This window comes from Centruroides sculpturatus, unplaced genomic scaffold (assembly GCF_000671375.1).
Source record: "Centruroides sculpturatus isolate CEXI.00-Female unplaced genomic scaffold, Cexi_2.0 scaffold1811, whole genome shotgun sequence".
NCBI lineage: Eukaryota > Metazoa > Arthropoda > Arachnida > Scorpiones > Buthidae > Centruroides > Centruroides sculpturatus.
In genome coordinates this window covers 13,593-24,605 of record NW_019386192.1, presented here as the reverse complement: position 1 = coordinate 24,605, position 11,013 = coordinate 13,593, and the positions used below count along the sequence as shown (strand labels likewise).

Below are 11,013 nucleotides of genomic sequence, written 5' to 3'. Positions count from 1 at the left end.
TAATTTATATATAATACTAAACAGACGATAGCAAACTCAATTTAGCCGCTCCGTAGCGTGGCGCAGGGTTGGAGGAAAGTAGTTCGGCTTCTCATCCACTATTGGTCCAGACTCTATCAATCTTCTCGCGAAACGACGTTATAGGAGGTACATTATACGAAAGTTGCTACAATTTTTTCGCTACGTTATAGGAATTTCCGTTATAGGAACGTACGTTATAGGGGGGTCGACTGTATTTTGTTTTCATATTAATAAATTAGAGCTAATTTTTCACTCTGCAATTTTGTCTTTCTACTGATACATAGAATGATCACTTCTGTATTGAGAGAAAGCATTTAGATATTTAGATTTTATTCAAGGAAAGATGAAACAAAATACAGTGGTACCTCCTACTTCTAACACTTTAGAGTTTGAACACCAAATTTGACAGAAATTCACTTTGAAGTTCAAAGGATGCTTCAAAGTCCGAACTGCACATTCAGTGAAAAATGCACTCAAAGCATAAAATAAGTTTCTGAACAAAGAATACAATCTCAAATTAACAACATGTTAAATATCACAACTGTTATAATTAAATCACACATCTATGTTAAGTAACAACAGCTGTTAGCAATACACAAAAACTATCCAACCCAATACCACTTTTACTTGTTAATCATGTCATTCAAGAAGTGTTTGGCAGCAACAAAGACTAACAAGTAAGAGAAAGGCTGTAATATCCAATGATTCAGATGAAAAAGGAACTTATTGCAAAGCATGAAAGCAGAACATTGTGGCAATCTGGCAGCCATGTTTAAGATGCCAAAGATGATTGTGTATGACTAGTAAATACAATTTTTATTTTATTATACTGTATGTATTTTATTTATTGTTTTTGTGTTTAAATTTATTATTAGGGCATTTAATTATGTTATTTTTACCTTAAATTATGTGTATTTGCTGTTTTAAGTTTATCAAAATGGGTATTATTTAGGGTTTGGGAATGGATTAATTCACTTTTCATTACTTTTGGTGGAAAAAATTGCTTTGGAGTTTAAACAGCCTCCTGGAATGAATTAAATTTGAAGTATGAAGACCACTGTATAAAGCAGGACAGGGGTGGCCAACTTTTGTGTACATAAGATCTACTTTTTATCTTAAAAATGTGTTGCGATCGACTCGTTGTCGTAGGCGTAGTCTGTCAGGGATGGGCATTCCGCGGCCCAAGTCGCATAAAATGTGTATAAATATATCAATTTCCTAGCTTAAGAAGTATGCAGCAAAAATTCAAATGTTATTTTCAAATATTTTCAAATGACCATGAAAGTTCATTTTAGCAAATAAATCTGTGATGTCACTGNACAAGTATTGGAACCTATGATCAAAAATTTATTTCTAATTAATGATATTCAAAAGTAGTTTAATGAAAATGCCAAAAATTCATATTTTAGGTGAAAAAAGTTGTATAATTTAAAACATTTGAAAGGAAATCTTTAAATTATGTGTAAATAGAAAAGCAATTAATATATGCTAGTGCCAAGTTCAGAAAGTTAAATTTTGCTGACTTATTGTTGACAGTATGAAAAGAGTGATAAAACCATCCATAATTAACAAATCAATATAGTTTTAAGATGGAAGATTTGATCATGAGCTTGAAAAGAACATTTGATAAATTTTTTCCTACTGTTATATACATATATATGAAGAATATGGAAATATATATTATAAAAAAAATTATGAATGGTACATTAATTTAAGAAGTATGCAGCAAAAATTCAAATGTTATTTTCAAATATTTTCAAATGACCATGAAAGTTCATTTTAGCAAATAAATCTGTGATGTCACTGCATACAGACCAGTCTGCCACTAAATATGCAACACATTTAACTTCACATTCAGTTATCTCCATTTTGGAAACAATTTAATCATTAAGAACACATGATCTGAATAATAATATGAAACTGGTTAAAATCAGTTAAAATCTTACCATTTAATCTGTTTTTTCAAAATCTTACTATTTTGTATCTACTTCTGAAGTTTCTTTAAAATATAATTATTGCCTCTTGAAATATATCATTTTAAATTATTTTGTTACAGATTGCTCTACTAAGAATTACTTTTTTCATTTGAGAGATATTTTTTAAACTTTTTAAATATTTTTGCAAAATATAACAACAAATCTAAAAGATACATAAATAAAATAAAATTTATTTTATTAAAAGAGGATTAAAAAAAAGGCAATGATATTTGTCAACATTGTGACAGAAGCAAGTATTTAACATATGTAATCATCAAGTAACAAAAACATGTGTACTTTTGAAAGCTGTTTAATGTTTTGTAAGCTAACCTGAGCATTGCCTGATACATCAGCTACAGTAGAGCATCGATTATTTGAATATCGATCAACTGAGACATCGGTTACCCAAAAGCATTCTAGTTGGCAAATTTAAATTTTTGCTAGTGCTGTGGCGCTGCAATATTTGGCTATATCTTGGACTACTCCAATATTATTTTTGTTGGTATACATGTTTTAACTGGCAGCACTGGCGCGACCATGAGAGGGTACTTAAGGACAGTCCAGGATTTGAACAAATTTCAACATGGGATAGGTTAATATATTTTTTTTGTACATAATCGGTTATCCAAAAAAGCGATTATCCGAACAACCCCAGTCCAGGATCGTTTCAGATAATTGTTGCTCTATTGTAGTTATTAAATATATAACAAATAATGTTTATAAATAATATAATTATACTAGTTTTGTTATTTAAGAATAATTATTAAACAATATGAAAAATTACTTACTATAATAATAAATGCTGCAAGACATTTAAAATTTAGATACTGTTTATTTCTATATATATTATAAGAATTGAAATTAGTTGTGTGTATGAATTTTCAGATTTAAATTTATCTGCATCAGTTCTATTCAGATAATGTCATATACTTTTTTTTTTCTTTAGATAATAAAGATATTGAATCTTTACACACCAGCAGATGAATTTGAGGAACGAGTTCCAATTTCTTTTATACGAAAAATCCAAGTTTGTTTACATCAGAGAGATTTAGAAAAATGCCAGAATCAATCACCTGGTCAAGGCACACTTTTAATGGACACAAAATATGCTTTTCCTATACGCTTTCCATTTAATCCTTCCAGTATTCAGATGGAAGACATTGCCATTCCTGATTGTCTTAAACTTCCAATGTTGAAAAAAGTGTAATCAGGAATGAAATTAGTGTTTTTCTTGATTAACTTTAGATGTTGTATAAAATTTCCAAGATTTTATTCTGTTTGTTTATTACACAAACATCCAGTGCTATATACATATATACATATAAGTAACATTGAATTATGATTAAAATGTTTGCTGTCTATTAATATTATAAAATATGCAATATATGTATATATTTGTATGTAAATTATTTTTTCTTGTAATTTTCAAATTATTTATCTTTTTTGTTGCTAAACTATAATTATAGCAGGATGTTATGTGTAACATGATTTCATTCTGAATCAATGGGAATGGTAAGTTTATATGATTAAATATATTTTGAATATACATTAATAAGAAAAGTTTCAAATTTCAGTTGAAAAATTTTTAAATAATAATTATAAAATTAAAGTTTTGGAGCATTAGTTTATAAAAAATATTTTGCCAAGGATATAAAATGTTACATTGAGGTTATGAGAATCTATTAAGTTATGATTCATTGATTTTATCACTGAATTTGAATATTATAAAACTTCCTGGGACTTAGTTTTTCCCACTCATACATCATAATTTTTAGGAATGAATTTCTTGTACATTGAATTAAATATGTATAAATAATGAAGTTCTCTTAATTTATATTAATTAGTTTGAAAACCATCAAAGGAAGTTAACTATATTTAATAAATATTGAAAAGTAGCATTATTACTTTGGAAAAATTAATTTAAAATTAAGCATGCAAGTTTTTATTTTATTAAATATGTATATATATGTAAGTACAAGTATTGGAACCTATGATCAAAAATTTATTTCTAATTAATGATATTCAAAAGTAGTTTAATGAAAATGCCAAAAATTCATATTTTAGGTGAAAAAAGTTGTATAATTTAAAACATTTGAAAGGAAATCTTTAAATTATGTGTAAATAGAAAAGCAATTAATATATGCTAGTGCCAAGTTCAGAAAGTTAAATTTTGCTGACTTATTGTTGACAGTATGAAAAGAGTGATAAAACCATCCATAATTAACAAATCAATATAGTTTTAAGATGGAAGATTTGATCATGAGCTTGAAAAGAACATTTGATAAATTTTTTCCTACTGTTATATACATATATATGAAGAATATGGAAATATATATTATAAAAAAAATTATGAATGGTACATTAATGAATAAATTGGACTTCCTAAAATTTAAGTACAATTTTAAAATGTATATAAATAATTGTATAATTATTTCAATCATTTTAAATTGTGGCAATATTTTCTTTAATTTGTTATTTATTTAGGCTATATATCTGTTTTATTTTGGATAATTTTTATTTAAATTTATTTACAAATAGAACATTCCTGATAGTAATTTTTTTTTCTTTTGTAATATTTAATAGTATGTTTAAAAGTGTTTTTTGTTTATAATTTATTAGAAGTAAGTACTTAATTTTCTTTTCTTAAAATAAAATTTTGCAATAAATACATTCCAATTATAATATAATAGTTAATATGTTTTTGAATTTTATAATGTTATTGTTGGTAATAATATATTTACTTGTGTATTTATAATATCATTCAATTCTAAAATTTTTAGATATTATAAAAAATGTTGTATATAATTAATATATTAAAAAATTTATATGATTTATATAATGATATTTACAATCAATTTTGCAGCTTTTCAAGAATTATATTGAATAATAAAAGTCATTTTACGCTTTTTATTACTATTTGTACAAACTGGAAAGGTCTATACAAATTTGATTTAGTTTGCATAAAATTATATATATATATGTATTGTTTAAAATGCAATGATTGGTTTTTTTATAATTCTTAAATAACTTACTGACCATTATAAATGAAATATCAATAAATTTTTATTAAAAAAAATTATTATTGAATCATTTTTAAAGCTATTTTTTTTTATTTGAAAATATTATTATGTTTATAGTAATTTTTTTATATTTTTTATCATCATCCATATTGGGATAACATACAAACAAATAAAATAACCTTATAAAGCATATTTCAACTTCATTGGGAAAGAATAATTAAGTATAAATACCTTTAAAAGTTTTCATTTAAATTTTGTAAATCTGACAGATATGTAAGAAATTTTAAATATTATTATTTACTATAACAATATATCTTTATTTTTTATTATTATTAATTTTGTAAGATGTAAATCTAATTCATAATAAACTTTTTCCTATTTTTAAGTATTTGCTGTATTCACTTTTATAGAAAACTTGATATTCAAAAGATTTGATTATAAATTATACTATTGTGATATAAAAATTTTTATCCAAGAAAATTTTGAAATACAGGTATACCTCGCCTTTCGTCGGTAATTGATTCCAGGAGAGGCAACTTAAGTCTAAAAACAACGTAAGTCGAATTTACTTGTCACTAGGCTAAACCACAAATAACCATTCTCAGCTCTATATTTTATTTATAAATGCATTTTTAATAATATATGATTAATAAGAATCTATTTTAAGCTTTCAAATAAATAAATTTTAGTTTTTATTATAGTACAGGAAAAAAAGTAATCTAAATTTATGAATACATGTATGGTACATACATACTTGTAAATATACATGTTACAATTTGGCGATGTTTACAGTACATCACAGACTCTTTATTTGTGAATGTGGTTTGCTCTAAGAGATTATAAACTAAGATGATTTTATAAGGTTAAATAACAAATACAGTTATTAAACAGTAGATATTGGAACTACCGTGGAAAATGCCAATATTGAGCTCTTAAAGACTGCTAAATAAGATGACAACACAGAGTCACAGATGTTTTCATATTTCTTTTTCTACGATTTATGATGATTATATTAACATTTACTGTAAATGTATATATTTTAATATGATTTTATGTACTTTTAACACTTTTCTAGTGATATTACAATTTCAATATTTGTGGTAGACAGACGTAAAGTTGAATAAAATGACTTAAACTTGATTTTTATTTTTCCATATATTTTTTGACAAATGATGTATAATTGAGAACGACATAACTTGAGGTATACCTGTAATACAAAAATAATACATTGAAATGTAGAAATACAGTGGTACCTCAGGATACGAACGCTCCAGCAAACAAAATTTTCAGGATATGACATGAAATTCTAACATATTTTTGCTCCATGATACAAACAAAAACTTACCATACGAAGTTACATTAGTTTGCAGCGCCATTTTTTATTCACTTCTGTTCATTGGTCTCAGTCCACGTGTTTGCTTCGTCATGGAAGGATCTCGCTCGATGAAGGAAATCTCGAGGCATTATCAGAAAGTGACTGATTTTATTGAAAAGAAACATCCCAAAAAGGTTCACACTGGCCATATTGCCACTCGGAGTAATGACATTTGCCTAAGTCATTTTAGAAACATTTTAAAAAGTAGGCAAAGCCAAACCTCTTTGGATAGATATTTTACCAAGTGACTTCTATCCAGTGAAAGTGCTGGTGGAAGTGAAGGAAAGAAAGCAAAAAGCAGTGAATAAAAATTAAAATATATATNTCATACTAAAATTTAACTTACATAACATAATGTAACAATAACTTAAAAATAACTTATAATAACAAAAACAAATACACTGAGTTCAGCGTTACATGTGACGCTGAACTCAGTGTATTTGTTTTTGTTATTATAAGTTATTTTTAAGTTATTGTTACATTATGTTATGTAAGTTAAATTTTAGTATGATTTCCCTTCTTCTTCTTCTCCGCCACCAGTTTACACCTCACCTCGTCTATCCTCAAAGGTAAAGTGCAAATAAAACTAATTTTTTAAATCAATTATTATTCTATTATGGTTATTTATATATTTACAACTACAAAATGCATTTTTCAGTATTTTCCTTACTATATTTATTTTTTTACTGTACTACTTAGCTTTAATTTGAGTGTATTTTTTGTGTTGGAACGAATTATTTAGTTTTACATGTAATCGTATGGGGAAAAATGATTCACCTTACGACATTTTCATGATACGATCACAGTTTCGGAATGGATTAATTTTGTATTCTGAGGTACCACTGTATATATATCAGGAAAAATTCTTGATTTAAATTTGGGTGTGCTAAGTTATATATTTTTCTATAGAATAAAAATTATTTGTGATAAACATTTTAATATAGTAAACTGTTTATATGTAATTTTAGTATTAATTTTAGTTAAATATTTTACTGTAAACAAATTAAATCTGTATTTATTTTAGAATGAAATAATAATAATTGTTTTCATTATATAATTTACCAATATGCTGAAACAGTTGATAGTTGACACTGACACAGAAAAAAACCTTATGTACTTACTCCAGCAACATTTAATAGAAATTATAAATTTTTTGGCTGCCTTAAGGGACCTTCATCAGGTAAAAAAGCCACTTCACAGATAGAACATTCAAAAACAGAGAAACATTCCAAACAGAAGAATGGAATTTGAAATTTACATTATCAATTAAACAGCACAATATGATAAACACAATGAATTAACATAAATTTTAAAGCAATTGTATTTATCATATTGTGCTTAATTTACAATGTAAATTTCAAATTCCATCCTTCTGTTTGGAATGTTTCTCTGTTTTTGAATTCTATCTGTAAAATGGCTTTTTTACGTGAGGAAGGCCTCTTAAGGCAGCCAAAAAATTCATAGTTTCTATCAAATGTTGCTGGAATAAATATGGAAGATGTATTTTTATGAATTGAATGCATTTAGCTTGAATTTTAATATTGAACATTAAGTTAAATTGAATTATTTTTGAAATAATTGTTCTGACTAATTATTTTGAAGGTTTAATATAAAAAGTTAGCTGTAATGCTTCTAGTGTCTTATTAAGATCATAAAATAAAATTTTTGATTTTTAATATCAAATATGCCATGTAAGTTCTTCATGTAGATTTATTTTTATTTTAAAGCTTGCTTAGCAGACTTTTCAATTTTCTTAATGTAAGGCTTTCAACTTGTGTGATACTTTTAGATAATTTTAAAGCTTGCAAGATTCAACTTTGGAAATTGTCCCAAAAAATAAGGGACAATTTCCAAACAAAAAATAAATGTTTTTGTTGAAGAATTGATGATAACTTAATAATTTTTGAAAACATCAAATGTGATTACTTTTTGTTAATTAAGTAAAAAATTTAATTATTGTTTGTTTTGTTTGGTTATGGCAATGCAACACTTGAGTTATCTGCCTAGGGGGGATGACTTCCAGGAGGTCTTTTTAAGGGAAACTGGCCCCTATTTAGGTGTTACAGAACCTGGAAAACTCCACGTGACCAGCCTATCCGAGCGAGGCATAAACCCATGACCAAACTCCCAGTGTTCAGGGAATGAAGACCACTTGGCCACTGGTGGGCCTAAATTATTCTTATTAGATTTTTATATTATATTCTATATTATATATATATTATAGAGAGACTGTTTAATGGCCACATCAAATTCAAATATAATGTCTTGTTTAATTCAAATTTTTTATTTCTGTTGAAGTATCAAGGAAGAATTCTGGTCATTGCATGTAAAAACAGACTTCAATTCTCTCCTTTTTTTTTTAAAAAAAAAGTGTTATGAACTGCTTTTAAACTTTTACCTTTGATGAGCCGAGAATTCTTTGCCTGTTCCAAAATAAATTAAAGACTAACTTCACACCCCACCCAAACTTATCCCTAGGCTAAGAGTGATAGAAAATGTACTTTTAAAATTCTAGCTCGAAAATATCTCTGGCAAATATTAGGTTTGTTCCAACACAAGTCCCTAACTGGCATGTGCATTGTTCAGTTCTTGGCTGTAAAATGACTATTGCGCATGCCTCGTATTTATATTATATATTGTATCAGATACAATGTATCTTTTGTAACTTAATATTATTAATGTTGGTATGTATTATTATTTAATATTCTTACTTTTATGAATTATTTTTGCAATTAATATAGACATCAGACTCTAATTATTTTTGGATATGCCACATGTGATTATTGTATTACTTTAATAATATATCATGTACGACACGTTTACCTTCTAATAAAAAAAAAATATTTATTTTCTACTCATAATAAAAAAATCTAATTTTTTTATTTCTAAGTATAACATCCTAATTTTAAAATGTCCAGGTCAGCAATTTTCAAAAAGGGTAGCAACATTATCAAAATTTGATTGATCAATTTTGATTAAACTTTGCTATTTTCTGTTAATTGGAATGAGGAATCCAAAAATGTAATAAAAAAAATGGAGGTCCATGACTTTGAGATACAGTGGAGTCAATTTGATAATGTCCATGCTCCCTGGCATGATTCAGTGTGCCTAATGGAATTTACAGGGGAAAAAACAGCATTGCATGCACTGAATGCATCCATTATCTATAATGAGTGCGTTCAGTGCTAGTTTTTTTGCCCATATTTTTGTTCTTGAATCACCTCCTTCATAGTGGCAAGTACAAGGATTGCGAATCTGTGCCAAGTAAGTGTAAAGATCATCTTTTCTTTCCAGCTCTGCCTCAATTTTATTGTGATACAACAAAGTTGTGTGATGTTATATCAAGTTATGTCAATAATTCTCTTCTAGAATTATTGACATAAAATTATGTCATAAAATTATAAATTTGACTGCATTGAAGAATTTTTATTCAATCTTCATTGTATTGAAAAAGTTTTCTTTAATTTACATGTTACCATTAAAGTGTCTAATGAAGATAATTTTAAACAACTTTATTTCTTAAGTATTTCAGTTAAATATTGAATGGACTGAAGTAATATTATTTTGAAGTATTGACTGCTTGATAAATATTTCTTAATGATACATTCTTCTAATTGTTTTTTAATAATAAATTATATATTAAAAACCATAAATAAATATAGCAATAGTATGGCACACTTTCCAATCAATTTTNTTTATCTATTAGCGCCCTCTATTATATTATACCACAGTTGATCTATTTGCATACCATTTGAAATATTTATTAAAATTAGATTAAAATACAATAATTCTATATGTTCTTAAAATTTAAGATTTTATAAATCTTAGTATGCCTGAATTATTTTTGTTATTTCTTTTAAAATATAAAATGTATCATAAAATGAAAACAATACAAAATTAATGAAATTATATTTTGAACAAAGGGTATTTTCAGTTCATTTTTTTTCTTCTTGTTTTAGATGATTTCATGCTTAATATCAGCTATTTAAATAGTTCTCTACAGAATATTATATTAAAACATTTTTGGATTAGCAAAACAGTGAAGAAAAGTACTCAGTTTATTGTTGGAGAGAACAAGAAGTTTAATCTGCTCTCTTCTACAATGAAATATTATATAAAATTATTAGCTTTTCCAGTCTATACTGTTATTGAAATTGTTGGTAATAAATATGTTATGTATGTGTGCATTTTTCCTCTTTCTTTTCTGTTTTCTATCTTCAAAGGTTAAGGCAGAATAAGCATGGTGAATTGGTCTCAGACAGATAATAAGATGAAAATTGTCCTAAAAGTAGGTATCAGTGAGTGATTAATTATCACCAAGTATTGGACCAAGTTTCTCATGAATTTTGATGTTATGTACGAAAATATAATTTCTGAATTTTTGAAAATATCAATGTTTCTTTGCATAAAATTACAAAGTAAAAAATATGTCATTACTGAAAAAAACAAGGTGCACATTTTATTATGGTGTATATTAGGAAATTTTTAACATGAAATTCAAATGAGAAATTTTTAATTACTGTACTAACTTTAATTTTAAGTTTTATTAGTAAGTTTAAGAAATGCACATGCATGACAATATAAAGATTTGAAAATTATTTCACTTTATTGCAAAAAATTT

General features: G+C 26.1%; 1 protein-coding gene across 1 annotated transcript in view; it reads left to right on the top strand.

Annotated features, from left to right (window-relative positions):
• Positions 1-4,375, top strand: part of LOC111614019 (unconventional myosin-Vb-like) — a 93,678-nt gene extending 89,303 nt beyond the window's left edge. The window contains exon 28 of the mRNA XM_023355397.1: positions 2,944-4,375. Coding sequence (XP_023211165.1) covers positions 2,944-3,204 — 261 coding nt within the window. The 3' untranslated portion in view covers positions 3,205-4,375. The remainder of the gene's footprint in view (positions 1-2,943) is intronic.
• The last annotated feature ends 6,638 nt before the right edge of the window (positions 4,376-11,013 follow it).